The sequence below is a fragment of the Emydura macquarii genome, unplaced genomic scaffold (genome assembly GCF_026122565.2).
Source record: "Emydura macquarii macquarii isolate MOO-44397 ecotype Brisbane River unplaced genomic scaffold, CSIRO-AGI_Emac_v2 contig_2897, whole genome shotgun sequence".
In the NCBI taxonomy this organism is placed as follows: Eukaryota; Metazoa; Chordata; order Testudines; family Chelidae; genus Emydura; species Emydura macquarii.
The window spans coordinates 48,453,774-48,474,025 of NW_027133034.1; the positions used below are offsets into that span (position 1 = coordinate 48,453,774).

At 38.3% G+C, this 20,252-nt stretch overlaps 1 protein-coding gene across 1 annotated transcript in view; it reads right to left on the reverse strand.

Annotated features, from left to right (window-relative positions):
- Positions 1-20,252, reverse strand: part of ANKRD31 (ankyrin repeat domain 31) — a 108,547-nt gene that overhangs the window by 34,389 nt on the left and 53,906 nt on the right. The window contains exons 12-17 of the mRNA XM_067568813.1: positions 19,350-19,494; positions 13,180-13,241; positions 11,048-12,602; positions 10,229-10,483; positions 3,040-3,231; positions 1,158-1,300 (exon numbers count right to left, since the gene is read on the reverse strand). Of these exons, the coding sequence (XP_067424914.1) occupies positions 1,158-1,300; positions 3,040-3,231; positions 10,229-10,483; positions 11,048-12,602; positions 13,180-13,241; positions 19,350-19,494 (2,352 nt within the window). The remainder of the gene's footprint in view (positions 1-1,157; positions 1,301-3,039; positions 3,232-10,228; positions 10,484-11,047; positions 12,603-13,179; positions 13,242-19,349; positions 19,495-20,252) is intronic.

The following is a 20,252-nucleotide window of genomic DNA, read 5'->3' on the forward strand; positions in this document are numbered from 1 at the left end:
TCAGGAGGAACCTTTTTAGTAAAAAGCATAGAGTTTAAATAACTGGTCTTTTTACTGGACCTAGTGGCTGACTGGGAGCCAGAGGCTGGAATGCAGTAAAGGGGGCTGTGTGTATTAGTGGATTGGCTTCTTGATAACCGGTTTGGGGGAATCAGAAGCACAGTTTGTGGCTGGTTCGGAAGTCTGGCTTCAGTGCCAGGGTGCTCTCCGTTTACAGCCTGCCCTGACCTTGGCATTCTCAGGTGGCTACCCTGGACACAGAAGGGTCACAGCCACGATCTCATATTCCTTCTTACAACAAAATTGCTATTAAGACACATTTCTTTAAAGATTAATTGAAATACTTTTTAACATGAATGTATAAAACTGTGTATGATCCAAAATCATTAACAAAAAAACCCAGAGACTTCAAAATTAAAAATGAATGCATTTTTAAAAACACTAGGTTTGAGTCTTTGTTCATTTGCATCTATTTTAACCTGGTGTAACCTCATTCACTTCAGTGGAGCTACTCCTCACTTACCTCATTTTGAGAGCAAAATCAGGCCCAGGATCTAATTTGTAAAGGTATTTAGGCAGTTAATGGATTTTTATACAACAAGGGCCACATATTTAAAGGTATTCATGTGCCTAACTCCCCTTGAAATCAGTGGGAGTTAAGCACATGAATACCTTTAAATATGTGGCCCTTGTTGTATAAAAATCAGTTATTTCTACACTTACTGGCAAAGACCTGCATTTCAGGCATACAGGGTTCTTTCTGTATCTTCTGACAGCAAAATTCTGTCCTCTGATATGTGTGTTCAATTCCCATTATTTCAATGGGCGTCATACATGCACATCCCAGTGCAGAATTTGGTTCTTACAGTTAACATCAACAGTACATAAAATAGCAAAAGAAATGCAGCTACCTGCTCTGATTTCGATGTTCATATTGTCCTTGTTTGTTGCAGAAGAAACACAATGCAGAACTTCAATTCTGACAGGTTAAAAACTTAAGTTTATGTATTTTTAATGCAAGCAACATATGTTTTCTATTAATAATTTGGGATTTAGTTATTTAAACCATCATTTTCATTAGCATGCACAATTGTGGTATTTGCATGCCCATAACTGAAAAATCAGGCCCAGGGAGGGTAATGTGAAGAGAATCGTACCTTGAAATAATTGCCAGAAACAGCATCATGTATTGGCAAAGTCCCATCCAGGCTTTTGCTATTAACATCAGCACCAGCTTTTAGTAACTCTAAGATGACCTCAGTAAATCCCCTGTTGGAAGCTTCATGAATTGCTGTCCAGCCTAGTAAAACCAAGGCAAGATTTAGATTGTGATTCTGGCGTCTAAATACACAGACAGGTATTTGACAAATATATACTCTTTTGTATTCAACCAGATGCTTTGTTTATGATAAATCTGAATCAAAGTATTGCCCTGAGATACTGGGCCAAATTTTTTCCCTGTTGTAACTCAGTTGACTCCAAGGATAAATTTATTCCAATATTGGCTGAAGAAAGTATGATTTTAAAAAGCAAATAATACCTATCAGAAGTAATAATAGCATAGAAATAACAAGAAATCAAAAGCATAATACTGATAATCCCATTTCTAGCTCTGGTGACATCATGTGATATCAAACTTTAAACTAGTCATGGGTTCAGGATGGAATATTGGCTATCCTGGGGCTAAGGCCTGGGTAATTTAGGAGGAAATTTTACATTTAGGAGGAAAAGAAGGAAACTTCTGCCTTGTAGTTTGATTTTTATTTTTATTTATTTTTTTTTTAATGGAATCTGTCTGAAGTGGCTCAAAGGTTGAGAGCTTGATCCTGCATTTACGCATGTGGATAACTTTACTTTGAGTAATGCTATTGCATTCACAAGCCAAGTGGGCAAAATGAAGGGGAGGTACATGATAAATGCTATGTATTACGATAAATGCTGTGTATCAGACGGGTCCTTAGTTCATCACACACTTGAGCAATTTGTTACATGGATGTCACCACAGTATGTAATGTATGAATGTTGCATGTGGATGTATATACACATACAAGTGTGTATATACACATACAAGTGTGTATATACATATATATTACTCCTGGAGGAATTCTGCACCACTGCACAATGAAGAATTTGTGCTGAATTAATGTTCTGTGCATAATTTCCTTTTTCTCTGCAAAATTGGTGCTGCAGAGCTGCTGGCTGCCAGTAGGGGCTGCTGGACCTGGCACAACCCAGCTCCCCAACTTGAAAATACAGGACACTGCCAGGGGGAAGGGAAGGGGAACTGGAGGATTCTGGGCAGTTGTAGTTCCTGACATGCCTTGAAGGAAGGAGATGGCATGTAGGAAACTCCATTCAAGCCAGGATCAGGCTGTTTCTCCTCTGGATCCCGAAGCTCTGTAGGTTAATGGTGTGGGTAGCTGGGTTGGGGGGGGGCCAGCAGCTGGGCGCTGGGGGCTGAGAGGATGCAGGTGTCAGGCCCTGTGGCTGGATTGGTGGAGGGGAGGCAGAGAAACAGAAACTGTGTTGTCGAAAGAGGTTTTTTTTAACTCTCTGCTCCTGTGGGAATCTTTTTTACTGTCTGTATTGTTAGAGACAGAGTTGCTGACAGGTATTTTGAAATGAATTACCAGAATAATTGAAAATGGTGTGATTATATAGTATTATTTTGACAAATAAAATATGCAGAATTTTATCATACTATGTACAGAATTTTAATTTTTTGGCACAGAATTCCCCCAGGATTAATATATAAAATTGTCTGATGTTCTGGTCGATATATCGCACATTATTGTCAAAAGATTCATATATATCATTTGAAAGACTGCAAATACAAATTAAAAGATAACAATGGGATAACAAATTATTCCTTGTTATTAACCTTGTTTAATAAAGTAGGTACCAATAACGAAAATAAGTTATTTTCTAATAAATCTTGGTTACATTATTTCAAGTTTAAAAAAAAAGTTGCTTCTCTTAATTGCCATCAAATTGAATCACTAGAGGATCAGCAGAAAAATAATTTTAAAACATCCAAACCTGCATTATCCTTTAGATTTACACATACTCCAGATGCTATAAGAGTTTTCACTAAATATAAATCTCCTTTCTTAGCAGCCAGGTGCAGGCGACTTTCCCCTTTAGCATTTCTCTTTTTTATCCCAGCTCTTGTAATATGGGTCGGCTGAGCAGATAGAGCTACTATCTCTTCTTTGCTAGATAGTGAAGATTCTAAAGACATATTGAACAGCAACATTTCTCATTAGAAAATTGGGCCAAGCTTCTGATCTCACTTCAAACAGCATAACTCTGTGCAAAGTCATTCTCTTAATTATTATTACTTGCCAGCACCAAAAATATAATACAGATCAAGTACACATGGACCCTGGTCCCAAGAATTTACAATCCAGTACCAGGCAACTTGCAATAATGGGTGCAACAGGGTAGAGATGGAGGGAGAAGATTACATGGTTATTCAGCACAACCATGTGGTATAGCAACAGGAAGGTTGGCATATTTTTCCATAGACTCCTTCTCGGTTCCCAGGATTGACTTCAGGAGATATTATTACATGCTGGGACTTCATCCCCTCTAGACAGAAATGGGAAGGAAGCTGCATAAGGTCAGATACTGAGAGGAGGAGCACTGATATTTCTCCTGATAACACTGTGTGATGATCTAGACTATTATGTTCCCTTTTACAAGGCAATGATAAATTTTGTAAAAAGTATGCCTTGTAAGGTATCATTTGAAAACTCAATCTGCTGAACATTACTGTGCTGGTAAAATGTGTGTATCAACATTGTATATAAAATTATAAATTTCTACTGTATAACATTGCTGTAATGTTCCAGAGTTAGAAAGACAGGCACAAACCAGTTCTTCAGAGACAAAGATACACTGGCACCCCTAGCCTCATATAAGCATAATCAAATGGACAATCCCTTAGTTAAACAGCCATTCCTTGGCAGCAAGAAGGGTGTTAGCGAGGAGTTTACATATTGGCAGACACACAGTGGGGGGTTTCCATGTAAACAGATTGCATGTTGCTTGAACCCCAGCTGGAGATAATCAAAGAAGGGAGAAAGGTATAAGAATGGAGGAGACACACACCACAAATTACCTCTCTCCACCCTCACCCCCATCTCTACTCATGGCAGCTACAATGCTCGAAAGACAAAGAAAGCATCATTGAACTAGGGTACAGGTAATCCTGGAAGGCTTTTCAGCCAGTAAAGACTGCTGTAAACAGATGGTGAGACAAATTTTTTTTTGCTTTTTAAATTGACTTGGCTTGTTAAGTTAGGTATTAGCATGCGTTTTACTCTTTGGTAACCAATCCTGATTTCTATGCATCATTTCTTGTAATCACTTAAAATCTATCTTTTTGTAGTTAATAAACTTATCTTATTGTTTTATCTTAATCAATGTATTTAGATTAAAGTGTGAGGGGAAACTCCATTTGAGATAACAAGGTTGGTGTTTATCATATTCCATTGATGAAATGACAGACTTTACAGTGTAGTGTCCTGAACAGTACAAGATGCACATTGCTGGGAGACAAGACTGGGACTAGGAATCTGCTGGTGTTCTTCTTCAATGTAGTTCATGAGTGGCTATCTAGTAGCATTAGTGCAGCTGGGAGCAAGTTACATTCTGGATGTTGTGTGTTATCTGGCTAGGAGTAGCTGCTCACTAGTAAAGCAGTGTAAAAGCTATCCCAAGTTGGAGAACTGAGAAGACAGCCATTCAGCAGTCCAGATTATACCCTGGGGAATGTCACACCTGACTGTCAGACAATGAAATGAAGTATAGGTATGTCACTAAAACTAAAGCCATCTGCTTGAAATTTCTCATATGTGGTCCTTGGTCAAAGGATTTCATATTCTGTAAAGTGTTAGAGTAACCAGATGAGACATTTGTGAGATATGACAACTTGAAATGTTAGAAGTTTTTCCACTATTGTAGATTTGTTTCTAAATTTTGCTCATATGTACATGTGTGTAAATTTGAAATTTTTCTTTGGCGCTAATCTAGATCTGCCCCAGTGTAACTGAGAGCAGAATATGCCCATTTATCATGTTCCTGAATTCTTCAAATAAAGTTTTCAAAAACATTTATTCATTATATACATGAATACTGGGCATATTAACATTTGACACTTAACTAATATTTTTGCATACCTGGAACCCTTGGAGTCTTTTAGTATATTATGTCCTGGGTTTGTGTGATCAGAACAGCTTCTTTTTATGCATGTCAGAGTAAAGTGTAAAAGTAAATTTAGAGTAATTTCCTTGACTTCAAGGAAGTTACTCCAGATTTACAGTGGTGTAACTGAAAGCAAAATTGGACATATTGTCCTTACATCCTATCTATAAGATGCTGTATAAAAGTAGTATGAAGCACACATTTAATTTTGTGCAAATTATATTATACCTTTTGTATTATGTATAATGATGGAGAAAACACACTCCATTTGAATAGGATTTGGAACCTATATTAAAATTTAGTATGCTACTAAATATGCAGTTCATGATAAACATTTTGGATCAAATTCTGTTCTCATTTGTATTCCATGCAATCCCAGTGACTTCTAGACAGGACAGAACTCTCCTGTGAGAATATTCCAAGGAAAACAAGGCCAGTGCCTTCAAAACAATAAATGTGTCAGGACGACAGCACTTCAAGATTTTAATATTGTAATGAATGAAGTCAGGATTACTTTGGGCATAGAAGAATCTACCACCCACCCACAAATAAGCGCAGAATAACCCCTGTAAAATAATGTAGTGCAAGACTTGAGAACAAATGAAAAACAAAAACAAAAACTTGTAAGATTGATGAAAGCAACAGAGAAGGCAGATTCTACAAAGCTGTTGGAACACATGTCAAACACAAGAGGCCTCAATCAATATCATGGTTCTACTGTGCTAGGAGGTTCTGTACAAAAATATAGAAAGACAGGGTCCCTCTATGAAGATATCTTACCGTTTTCTTGCAAACTGCATCCAACTTTCCAGAATCATATTATGATACATATATACACAGGCAAGTTGTCTTACATTAACCCTGAGTTGGGACAAATCAATGGCAGATGGCTAAATGATAAAAATATTGAACCTCTCTGAACCTTAACTGTAGGATCTCATGCAACAATGAATAAGCCTCCTCCTCTGTACATGCTTTTTATATGTGATAGTAGTTAGCTTCTGAGTTCTTGGATTATGACATCATAATGTGTATCCCTAAACCCCTGTAAAGTTAAAATACACAAAATATCATAGGATCACTGAATGTACAATTGATAGTTTAAAAATATGTTTTAGATGTCTGAATAGCACATAGTGCATTACTTTATAATGCCCTCAAAGTCTGTAAGATCTTGTTTCCATGGTGTTTTCTAGAATATAAAAAGTGGAATGGACTCAGATGGAAAGGAAGATATTAATATATCAAAATCTAGATGAGGCAGAGGTGGAGGTACTCAAAATATTTGAAAACAGTTAGTGTATTGTATAAACATAAATTTTACACGATTGCATCAATAAAGGAGAGGGAAGGTCAGCTAACTAAACAAAAAATTGCACAAAACACAAGCTCACAAAACTGCTCATTTGTAAAGGCAAGATCACTCAGTGATTCTACACACAGAGTAACAACAATATAAAATTCAAGAAAGAGACAAATTATGTAAGCCTCCAAAGCTTCTATTGTAACATGCAGTTTATGGATACTTTCTGCTTCTAATCTTGGTACTACAATATCATACTAACCAAGTTTCAAACAGACTCACAAAACTATCTCCAACCAAAGTAGTCAGGTCAGTAGGCTCCCCAACGCTCAACATATCCTTTTTCTCATTTCTGGAAACTAAGCTATGAAACAATTATAATTTGTCCAAAAAAGTAACTGGCAAAATAAACAAAACTTTATTCATTTTTTTTTTAAATCAGATTTTTTTCATTTAGAACTCCCATTTAAGCAATGTTTACTTGGGATAATTTATTCTCCTTTTACCACCCATATAAACCGTCAGACAGACACTGTATTTCTAACATCTCCTGTTCCGGTCAAAGAGTCTGTCTCCTCTGTACCTCCAGTTCTTAGCATCCATAGCCACCAGTTGCCATCCAACACTCTACATAACCTGACAATTGCCTCTTTTGACAGTATCTTAGGTTCCTTTTTTCTTCTGAAGGACCTGCAGTTGCAGGGTTCCTCTCAAGGTGCAAACTCTTGGGCCTTATGTACAGGATTGTTGGTCTCTGAACTGTGGATGTTCCAACTTTCTGCAGAGATCAGACTGGAAAGGATAGTGGTACTCTTCTACAATCTCTTCAGAAAATAAACTCTGCCAATCTGAGATGCCAAAATTAGATGCCAATCACAATATACTGTGATGAGGTTCAAACTATGACAAATGTTTATTCTACTGGGCTCCTTGGGTTTGGCTCCTCCTACATAGGGTCTGACTATACTCATGCGCTCTGTTGATCTCTTCAGTTTTTGCTTTTCCTCAGTGAATCCTCAGTTCCCTGCTGGGCTCCATTACATTCCTAGGGATAGACTACTTCTTGACAGTGGAAAAAATACATGGTAGTACTCTGTCAAGTGTCACTTGCTCACTGTACCAAAATGAGCTGTAACTCACAGCAGATTAGCAATACTGATATTTAAATCATCATTACAGAGTATCTGAGTTAATACTCCTTAGAAATGGACAGAGGCGACACACACACAGCTCTCTGTGCTATTGTCTCTGGCTTTCTGTAAACTCAGGTACATACTACTGAATCAGATGCACTTGACTCACATTATCTTTGGGGCCTTTAAGGCTGGGGATTTATTTTTTCAAAATGAAAGCTGAGATTCTTGAGCACACAATAGCAGTTTGTACCACCATGTACCCCTTCAACTCAACCCTTTGGGTTTTTTGAGATAATGCACTGTATTTTGGCCTAATAGCTTCTGGCTCTGAACTCCCAAATCAATCATCTGCTCTTTGGTTCCTGCTTCTTCCTTAGGCTCCCAGGAGGATGTCCAAGGAAGTCTTTAGAGAGGTAAGAAAAAAACAGCCCATTAAGCTAATGACTCTTAGCAATATACTGGCTGCAAATGAACACAAATAATGGCAAAGTTTTCCAGTGAAGTTGTCATGCACAGCAGTCGTATTTATGTTTGCTAAAAAATGTTTGCAGCAGCACAATGGGCAACTAACTGTTCCATTAATCTAAGAACAAAGGTTCTCTCTCGAGTGCATCCTCAGGTGGGTTGGGAGTGGGAAAGGACAGGAACTTGGCAAATACAGCATCCAATTTATTGGGAGTTTTTTGTTTATGTTAATTTTTGTGTGTGTGGCTTTTAGTATTAAAATCCTATCAAACATAAAAAGCAGATTTGAAAATCAAAAATGCAACTGAGTGATATCCATGCTTTGAACAGATATTCCAAAACCTCAACAATGGCCTGTTAACCATTTCGGGAGAAACGTGCGATACTTGTGACAGATCAAAATGTAGGAGAGTTTAGCAATTTTTACTTAGTTCTGTGTAAGTTGAAAAGGAATGGGTGGGGTCTAATGAGTGATGTACTGTAGATGAGTGAAGAGGATACTTATACTGAGCACTGCATATATGACAATGTAGGAACAAAATATTTCTATTGAGGAACAGAACAGGTCAGGAAGTCCACTAGGGTATGGCAGAGATAAGGTAAGGAAAAAACAGCCATCCATGTGGATAATAAAATTGATGAAGAAGAGCAAGCCAAGAAGCATCACCGATATATGTCATATATGTTCATCCTTTTAGTGGTTCCCAATCCGCTTCTGCTGACAGCTGAAAGCCATGGTCCCAGTCTTTAGTGTCTTCAGCTACACCAGTGATGGCATCTTCTTCCCTGATTCATCAAAAGAGCTGTTTTCCCATGGGCCAATGCAGCTAACAAAATTCTGGATGAATAAAATGTTCTCTAAAGATAGTATTCTCAACCAGAGACAGGAAGGGGAATGCGGGAGAGCTGAGCTGTGAAATAATCTTCCATAGGCAATTACACTACAGGACACATGCTTTTGATAAAGCTTCCCCACTATAACTGGAAATAGTGGGAAGGGAGAAAAATGTATATATATATATATATATACACAAGTATATACACATACATATCTCACTATACAGATGAAACAGGAGTGGCAAAAAGGAGTTTTGGAAGGAGTTTGGGAAAGATAGTGTGATAAGTTTTCTTTCTAGATACAGTTCTACATTCGGCACAGTGATGGAAAAGTTACTGTGACCTGCAGTGGATGTGCCATGTTTTCTTTCCTGCCTGAAGGCATAAGGAACTTCCTGTGTATAAAGAGCAAGTTGATAGTTGTGCTGAAAGAAAAGATTAATGGTTTGGAAGAACAAGTACTGACACTGCGGAGCATCAGAGAAGCTGAGGAGTACTTGGACAACCAGATTCAGGAAACATCACCATCCAGATTCAAGAAAGAAAGGAACTGGTGATCAAAGAATCAGTGAGAGTGGAAATCAGAAAGGACGACTGGTAGTTTGTAACCACCAGAGGCAGAAGGACCAGGCAGCATTCTACACAGCTCAAGGTAAATGAAGATGAGTAGGCTGTGACCACCAGAAAGAAGACACAGGTATAAGCATCCAACTGTAATGTTCTCAGCATAAAAACTGCAGAAACATCTCTTTGGTGATCTAGGTGGTCAAATGGAATGGAGAACTGTACAGGACACACCTGCTGCTCAGCCCAACCTGCAAGACTATAAAGACTATCTCTTGCCCAGCAAGAGATCTCCAACCATACAGAGAAGACAGATGATCCTTGTCAGATTCTGTGCTAGATCCATGTAGTCTGAATGCAGTGTCTGTACTCTACATGCTGCTGTAAATGTAGACCAACCCTTTAATTCAGCTATTTTCCTAGTAAAGAAGTCAGTACCAACACAGTGAAAAAGTGCTTGAAACTTTGTTCATTCTTGTGACTTTGTCATTAAAAATATTTATCTTTTAAGTGCTTACTCTCCTATAACTACATAATAACTATCAATAAATATAGAAGTCCTGGTAGTGGTTCACATACTTGGCATTTGTTGGATAGGGAATATGCTTCATGCACTATGCTTGTTTTTCTAAATCATTTATAATAAAATGACCAAAGTCTCTTTAAAGATCTTGAAAAATAAACATATCTTTATAAATTATTATTAACAACTCACCTGATTTCTCAGACATTTCCTGTTCTGCTGTTTGACTGAATTGTGCTAGATTAGGTGAATTATTGTTATTGGCACATACATCTGTATTTTGCATCGTCTCATGAAGGTCCTGTCTTATTCTTTTAGTTAGGATTGTTTCTGTTTCAAGTAATTGTAATGTTACAGGCATGTTATTCTTTGCAGTGCCTTCTTCACTTTTCTCAGCACATCTTCCGGTGCTTTGCTCTCCACTTCTCTCAGCAGTCATTCCTTCATCTGTTTGTTGAACAAGACGACTTAGAATAGCTGTGCTACAACACTCATGACTTACAGAAACATCAGCTCTATTCACTAATGATGAAAATTAATGCCAAAGTGTCTATGTAGTGTAGGCAACATAATTATCTAAACATTTGGAAATATTTTTGCAATATGAATATTTTGTTCATCTCCATTATACACTGCTTTGTAAAAATTGAATCAATAAGGATTCAAAATTTCTTTTGTTAAAATGTGGTGTTTTCAGCTGGTTTCTCTTTAAAGAAAAATTATGTAACAAAGTTAGAGTGCTTAAGAATGTATTCATTTTCATGACTTTAGTCAATATCAATATCAGTTATATTTTGTTAGTAAGGCAATAACTAATGGAGGCTTGGATGCAAAAAAAAAAATGGCCAATCAATTAATTTCACATCCCTGGCAATATTTCTGGAATGCACTTCACGCATTAGCCATTTATGTATGTTGCACATATTGTGCTGCTCTAAAAGAACTATTATAAACAACAACATGTGTACAGAGAATTCCTAAAATAATGTTTTAAAAAATAAAACTTTGCACCTGATTTTTGGGAAGTTTCCTGCGCTGTTTCTTGGGTCAACTGAGATGGACGAAGTGAATTCTTGTTCATATAACTAGTGGAACATAAATCTGGGTCAAAGGTGATTTCCTGAAGGTCCTGTCTCTTTCTTTTCACTTGAAATGCTTCTTTTTCATGTTGCTGTAAAGCTACAGATGTGTTTATCTCTGAATTCATTTCATTTTTAATTTTCTCAGTGCAACATCGTCTAGTACTTTCTTCTGCACTTAGCACCATCCTCATTTCCTCATCTACTTGATGAGCAAAAGGATTTAGTACGCTAAAATTCTGAGGACTTTCAGAAACATTAGCTCTATTAATAGTTGCTGAAAATTCAGGCAATGAAACTGTTTTTGTACTTGTTTGAAGTGTTTGCACAATAGAGTTATCTACATCTTTAGAGATATTTGTATAAATGTTTTGATTCTCATTTTCAACATACTGTTCATATAGGACTGTATAGTCTGAATCAGTAACGTTTACAGTTCCCTGTGGTGAAAGTGTAGTTAGGCTTCCTGATTCTAACTTGTTTCCCTGTAAAGAAATATCTTCAAACAAAGGTAATGAGTGTTTTAAATTTTGTTCCTGCTCATTAATTCTGTCTCTATCAATATCAAAGTTAATTTGATCTCTGGAGTTTTTAGAATAAAGAAACTGGTCTGACAGTCTATTATTCTCAGTGTAAATGATGTTTTCTTCAACAGAATGCATACTAGTTATTCTTTTAGTTGTATTCAGATTCTTGTCACCCATGCTACCATCTTTACTGTGGTTAAGATAATGGCATTCATTATCATGATTTATGAAACATTGCTCTGCCGTCACAAGAGGCACACTGATTTTTTCACACAAAGAAAGTACTGAGTGAGAATCAAGTTCTGTTAACTCAACATTCTCAGAATGCTCTGTAGATACTTTTCCTACAGAAGTTGATGATTCAGTGCACTGTAAACTAGTCACTTTGTCTGTCATTACTGTTGAAGGTGTGTTGCTGCCACAAATCTTTTCCCTTTCTTCTAAAACTGGATCATCATTATTACAGAAGTCATGTTCTTTTTGCATTTCTGTTTGTTTGGGTATGCTGGGCTTTTCCCCTACTTCACAAATGTTATCTGAACTACAATTATGATGCACAGAGGACCCACTTATTCTTTTTGATGAAGAAATAATAACACTGGGTTCACAGTTAATATGTCCAACATGAGGGTCATGTGTTTTGTGGCTTCTGCTTCTTGTTTTGTGTCTAGGTATATCTGGAGAAGATACACTTGTCCTATATTCACTGATATGCTCAATAGGGACAATCTTTTCTACAGTCCCTGCAGATTTCTTTGTCTGCACTGGAAATAGTCTTGTATCTTTTGATTTTTTTTCATTCCACAGTCCATCTTCAGAATATTTGAGAATCACAGAAACTTTGGCATTTCTCGTTGAATTCTTTTTGCTACTTTGTTCAAAGTTGATATACCCTTGCTTTGATGTCTTACTATTACCAACATCTGAATTCTGAACTGTGCCATCTAACTGTACTTTCAACTACAAAGACAAAACAAATGATTAGCCTCATTTTCTGATAGATTGCTTTGCTATATTTCATTCTAGGTTGCTGCTTCAACTGTATAATCAATGCTACAAGTCACAAGAACTGGACTTGACTTAGTAATTATTTTACATCTCGTGATCTGATTGGAGCAGAAACACAACAAAAACTAAACTAAATGTTGAAAGCATCAATAACATTAACAGTAATATGTTTTCCAAAAAAATGGTCTATTTTTGTGTTTACAATACTTTCTGTCTGGTGAATGCTTATCACCAATAGAATATAAAACAGTGTTTTAAGATGTAAATTAAACATAGAAACAATGAAAACTCTTATATTCCAATATAGTATTTCTCAAAATACCATAGTCTGTATCAAGTTAAGTTACACTGACATTTACCAAAAACATTTAACATTATAGCAAGAAAGAAAAGAGGTCTTTCCATACCTTATTATGTGCTACAGATATTACTAGTTATGAAATGTTTAGTATGTATAGTTTTTGAAGAGCAGGTGCATGACTATTCACCACCAAATGACAATGATTTCTTTTTAAGGGAACATAGTTACCTGATGCTGGTTTGTGTCATTAATGCATTGAGCATTTAATGTACTCTCCAAATCCTTTTTAGCTGAAAGTAAAAAAAGAGATTGAAAGAATCAATAGCAAAACAAAGTTACAGTTCTCTGCTTTACAAGCACAACATCCTATACTCAGAGTCTAGCTTGTAGTGAAACCTAACAGCCATTTGCTATCTGGAAACAACAGAAAACCATAAGGATCAAATAAATTAGACATTAAAATCATGGGCTCAGATCTTCAGTTGTACCAGAAGCCTGCTTGGTACAATTGAGGAGAGGAGGGAGTAAATGTTGCTTTAAGCTTCCTGATTCCTGAGGAGGTTGGTGGCCTGTCTGGCCCTCAGTGAAATTTAGAGTAGCCACAAGGCTTCTCCAAGTTACACAATTCTGCCGTGGCCCTGTAGAAGCCATTCTGAAGCCAGTGATAGCTAGCTCGCAAGTTGCATGTCCCTTCCACCCCCAGCATGCCTTCTACACTGCAGGGGAAGGGAACAGATGTAAAAGCCAACTCAGCAACTCTATACCTGCTAGGAATTCCCTCTGCATCAGTGTAGTTCCTGGCTGGTTGTTTAAATTAGCTTTCTGGCCATCCGTTTGTGTTGCCAGAGTGGCATAAGTGGGCAGGAATAGGGGGCCAGGATCTGGCTCTAGATATTTATGTAAATAAATCAGGCATTAAAATCATAGCCTATAACCACAATGAACTTAAATCCAGTATTTATAGCTTCATCAACGGTTAAATATAGTCTTTTTAGAGCTTGGAGCTTTCTCCTAAGGCATTTATAAAGTTAACCAGGAGAGGAATAAAAGACACATGTTCACCTTCTATCAATTACTAATTAGTTGCGCAACATGTAAAGAATGAATTATTTATGCAGAAAACATGGAGTGTAAAAATTCTCACATGTTCAAAATATTTGCAATTCAAACCATATAAAAGTGACTAAATGATTGGCTATGAAACTGGTTTCAATAAAGTTCAAATTACTAAAGAATTTTCATAGTGACAAGCATGTCTCCATGGCCCACAAGCATCATGAAATTGCCCTAAAATACGCTATGCTGAAACTCAGTACCTGACTAAGACCAGATTTAGGTTACTCACCTTGTGCAGTAACTGGACTTCTACAAGGTGTGTCCCCCTATGGGTGCTCCTCTTCAGGTGAGGTTTCAGCCCATGAGCCTTTGAACTGAGATTTTCTCTAGTAGTGCCTGTTCAACCAATGTATGTGTTCCAGATATCTTCATGCCAAGGCTATAAAGAGTTGCATGGGCAAAATGCCCTCAGTTCCTTCTCTACTGTGAAGTCCCATGAGACAAAACTCCAAAGGAGATGGAAAAGAGGGTGGATAGGGGCACATGACTCAAAGAACTCCAGTTACTGCTTGTGACAGAATACATCCCTATATTCGCACGCTACACAGTACCGTAATGATCTTTGTGAAAAATATGCCTTTTAAGGTATCATTTGAAAACTCATAATTTGATGGTCAGTAGTGTCCTGGGAAAATGTGTGGTAACATTGTATGTGAAGTTATAAGATTCCCCTATATGGTGTTATTACACATGTCCAAACTGCACAGCCCTGTCCAAACAGAAGCTGGCAAACATCTGTCTTAAACACGGGAATGTGTGCTCTGCTTAATTTGAATTTAAGCAGTAAACAGAGTCATCAAGCAGGAAGGGAAAACAAAGGAGTTCAAAAAGGTGAAAAAAACCCAGCATGGAACATCCTTCCACACTGACTTTTTGTCTCCTAGTTTCCAGCTGGAAATGTTTTTCAAGAGGGGGACTGAAACTATAAAAAGGAGGGACAAACACCCCAAGTCAACCCTCTCTCTCTCCCCTACCTATTAAATTCATTGTACTACAAGAGATAAAGGAAGCAGGTGTTGGACTCTGGGAGAAGGGTCTTAACCTGAGAGTTTGGTCAGTAATCTGCTGAAGCATGTGGTGAGAAACTTTGCTTGAATCTAATATAGTTTGTTAAGAAAGGCATTAGTAAACATTTTATCTTTATTTTTCTTGTAACCATTTCTGACTTTTATGCCTTGTGATGGTGCACGCTCATCTCTTGTGAGCATCTCCTGTTGGCCGGGTGTGAACCTGCACTCTTTCCTTGGCATCCCCTTTTTGTCCTCGTGGGTCTTCAGTGGCTCAGCCCTCTGGCTAAGTAACCCAGTCTAATGCATGAAGGAGCCCCTTCCAGGTTAAAAGGCCTGTCCCTGCGCCTTTGTAAGAATCTTTAGCCTTGTCTCTGGATTCAGTTCTCAATCCCTTCTGGACTAGCTTTAAGTCTGTGCCTGCCTTGATATAGAGCAGCGCCGCCAGGGCTTTCTCCCTGGAGACTCTTCGCCTTTAGCGGTCCTGTGAAGTCCCCAGCTCTCCAGCCGAGTCACTCCTTTACTTCAGTCCCCTTCCAGGGGGATAACAGAATTCAATGAATGGTTGACCCTCTTTAGGGTCTTCAGCCCTGTCCCTGGGCCTGTTTAAACTCCAGCCCTGGGGGGGGGGGGAGGAGTTGTCCCCTTCTTTGGACTTTGATGACTCTGCCAATGGGGGATCCAGGCCTGCCCTCTACTCTGGGTTACGAACCAGGGACACTACAAATAGCAGCCCCATGCTGTTTCCTTTAACTCCATAGTTGCTGCTATTCTCTGCGCCACTCTCCACATAGCCACTTCCTCTTCACCTTTACCTCAGGGTTCTTGGTCTGTTCCCTGTGTGAACAATGTCTCTCCCAGGCCTCCTCGTCTGAACAGCCTTCCAGTCCTTCTTTACTCTTCTGGTCCCAACCAACAATTTACCTGCTCAGGCGCAGCAGCTCCTTTTAACTGAGCGTGCTGTGCTCTGATTGGCTGCTTCCCTGCAGTCTGTCTAGGCAGGCCAGGAGGACCCATCTTCACTTCTCCTTTCCTGAGGTGGAGTGCAGTAGGACCATGAGACTTCCAACAGGGGGCCTCAAAAGGTCTGGTACATCCCATCACATGCCTCATAACTTGTACTCACTTAAAATCTCTCTCTTTGTAGTTAATACATTTATTATTTTATCCAATCCCGTTTGTTTAAATTGAAGGGTTTGAATAACTATTTGAGATAATAAAATGGCATATTATTCCCTTCAAGAAATAACAGATTTAAAATATGTGTACTATCTAAAAGACAGCTGGGCAGTACAGGACATATTTCTGGGGGAAATCTCACACTGGGATGTGCATTGGGGTCACTCTGCAGTATAACCAAAGCTAATGAGAGCTGGAGTGTAACCCAAATGTGGCTGGCAGTCTGCAGTTACACACAGACACTCAGAGTGTGACTTGCTTGCTGAAATGCTGTTTGTGAGCAGCCCAAGTGGAAGCTATTTCAGCAAGGTGTTGTAAGGCACCCAAGGTTGCAGAGTAACCTCTCCTTCTTCGAGTAGTGTCCCTATGGGTGCACCACTTCAGGTGACTTCTGAGCAGCATCCCCTGAAGGAGGAGGGAGCTTTGCAACTGGATCCCACACTGAAGAAAAGACTGCCATGCCAACAGCAGCATCTGATCAAGTGAAATTTACGGAGCGTTGCCTTTGGAAAAGCGTACACTGAGGGATATGTTACTATTTTGCAAATTTCAGTAATTGGAAAAAAATTTTCACAGTGTCATGGACACTGCTTGGGATATTGTTGAATGGGCCATTACTCTTGAAGGGGGCTGAATATTAGCTGTCTGGTGACAAACAGGAATACAACTGGAAACCCACTTTGAAAGCCTTTGAGTAGAAAATCAGGATCCTTTGGATCTGTCTGCAACTGAAGTAAGCAGTCTGGAAGAGTTTATGAATGGTTTAGTTCTGTCCAAATAGAAGGTTAATGCCCTTCTAATGTTCCAGATATGGAGGGCAGCTTCCCCTTTAGGGTGGTGAGACTTTGGAAAGTAGAAAGGAAGGTGGATAGTTTGGTTAATTTGGAAATTGGAGGATATTTTAAATATGAACTTTGGATGCTGGCATAGCGGTATCTTATCCTTTAAGAAAACCATGAAGGGACGACTACCCATTAACACATATAGTTCCCCAATCCCATGGGCAGAGATGATAGCTACTAAGAATGCTGTTTTCACAGATAAATATAGCAGCCAACACTTAGCTAATGGCTCAAATGGAGGTTTCATAAGACTATTAAGGACAAAATTCAAGCCCCATATAGGAGTAGGCGCTCTAATTTGTGGAAAAAGATTACCAAATCCCTTGACGAATCTTGTTGTTGTGGGATAAGCAAAGACTGAAAATCCTTGCATAGGGAAATGAAATGCTATAACAAACACCAAATGAACTCTGGCAGAACTCTCAGAAAGACCTGACTTCTTTAAATCCAACAGGTAATCAAGAACAGCGGAGAGGAAAGAATGAACAGGTGAAAACTGATGCTAGGTACACTAATGGTGAAATCTCTTCCATTTCTGATGGTAAGTATTTCTAGTAGAGATCTTTCTGCTTTTAATAGGATTTGTTTTACCTCTGCTGACTAGGAAATCTCTGTGCCTGAGAACTATCGAGGAGCCACACTCTCAGTGTGTGAGGATAGTCACAGTGGGGTGGAGAGTCTGACCAGGATCCTGGGACAGCAGATGGTTGGAAGCTCCAAAACTGGACTGGAAGCGAGACGAATCATGTAAGGGTACCAGACCTGTTTCAGCCAAGTTGGTGCAACTAGAATAGCTCTGTCTTGTTTAATCTTGTTCGATACCCTCAGAATCAGTGATCAAAGCAATAAAGTTGTGAAACTGGTGGATAGCCAATCGCATTCTCAGTTCAGCTTTTTACCTTCCAGGCATACAGAACACCATAGCTGATGATCTGAAGATACACTTCTCTCTGGATTACGAGTGGGAGCTGAACCCTGAACTCCTCTAACAGATATTCCTGACATGGGCGTTTTCAGAAGTGAACCTGTTTGTGACTGCCGCCAACAGAAAATGCAAGAAATTCTGTTTGAGAGGAGGTTTGGGTCTTTAGTAGCATTTTCACAAACAACTGCCTCTCAATTCTGATAAGATTCCTTTCATCTTGCTCTAAGTGACTAAAGTTGTGATCAATTAGAGCTTGTGGCAATTTTTTTTCTTAAAAAAAATCCATTGAGAATGAAGATCAGAATTCAAAAAAAATTATAAAAAGCTACAATGAAACAATTATTTTAAATTACAGTTTGCAATGAAGAATTTAATTGATATATACTAGAGAATGCACTATATCACATAAAAGCCCTTTCCCCTTAATCAGTGCTCAAAACAGCTATCTTAGATATTTAAGACAACTATCACCTTAGTATTTTAACAAAGATACATGAGAAAAATGTAACAGATGCACTCTGAATTGAATATAGGTCATACCTATGCATTTTTATAGCCTACCTTTTTATATTATTATGAATTGTGTTATTTTTGCAGTTGTAATTAGAGTATGGAACAGATGGGAAAGGCTCATCTTTCAGACAGAAGAAATGGCCAAAAGGAAAACTGTCTTATGGGATAAAAAAGTCCTGTCCACTAAACGTGCTGCCAAGCTGTTGTTCATTATGGGCCACGCGCTCATCTCAGTTCCATGGCTGTAAATGCAGAGATCAGATTCTGGCCCTCCTGACTTACATGATGTAACTGAGATCAGAATCTGCCCTTATGGCAGGGATTTTGTTCCTGTGAAATACAATGGAAGGAAACTGAATTACAGGGAGATGGCACCGTATCCTTTTGGCTATGCTCAAGTGTAGTATCCATTTATTATCTGATGTGTTCTAGATCAGTTACTAGTTCACTGTATTAATGCACTGTCAGGGAATGAATTCAGTGATATGGTGGATCTTGTCTTTTTTCAACTTCCATTCATTAAAACATGGTATGTTGCAGGAGAGGTCTAGCATGTTCTATAGTCTATATACTATTCCAATATACACAAATTATACACAACTAAGACATGCTCAGACTTCATCACCTTATCATTTTATTTCATCTCATACATGCATATCAATCAAGACAGCCAAAAAGAGGACTCTGCTCCCAAAGTTCATTAGTATATCAAGAGAGCAAAGCCCACAGAATTGTAAGCTTTAAGAAATATGACAATGAGATTTCTGTTGTTCTCTATCTAACTAAAATGAATATGCCAGAATAGCTCATTCCTACCTGATGTTGAACCTCTTCTAGATTTAGTTATATAACTTTCAAGCAGTTTCCTCATACGCTGGTCATTAGCTTCATCTAAGGCACACTTCCCCTTCTCGTTTTTGAATAATGGATCAGCTCCATACCAAAGCAGTAACTCTGCCACCTAGAGGTAAAACTTTTCAGTTACTATTTCTTCTAACATTTTATTTGCCACTCCTCTCTGATCCTAAACACTTCTGTGGTGTACACAACAATACCTGTCGCTAGTGTTAAAATACCGCTAGTGTTTTAAAATTCCCAGTAATAGAATTTGCCAATACCAGTTATTGCTCCCCAAACATTCCTCTAAATGCAAGTTTGTTCCAAAGGCTTCCATTTATTTTGTTCATTTTTGAAAGTTTGCTTCAGTGAATAACCAGCTGCCTTTCTAAAATCAAGGTCCAAAAATAGAGTGTCTTGTTAACAGTGATTTCTAAAATTATTTTTTTAAAGGTCAATGTCGTGAATAAAGCCATCTTAATTTTGTCCAATTTTACTCATTATCCAACAGGCGTATGTAAAATAATTATTTTTAAGTATTAGAAAATCTGTAACTTAATGATTTCCTTTCTGGGACTGACTCCTCACTCACTCACTTCAGCCCTGTCGGGGTTTTGTTTCTCTCTCTCTCTCTCTGCATATCCCAGACGCAGTTTAGTTCTTGGGTTAGGTCACACCCTCTTCATCTAGCCACTAGGAGAGTACTTCCTAAATTCACAATTTGCAGGTGATTCTCCCTCTGACAGAGTTCTTTCTCTACCTCCCCTGTTCACCTAGTGGTGAAGAGAATTAAGATAAAGGAGCACTCAGTCTGCAATGAAATCCTCTCTAAAGCCTCACATTAGGGGAATGCTGCCAAAACTGCTGACAACCTGCAGATCC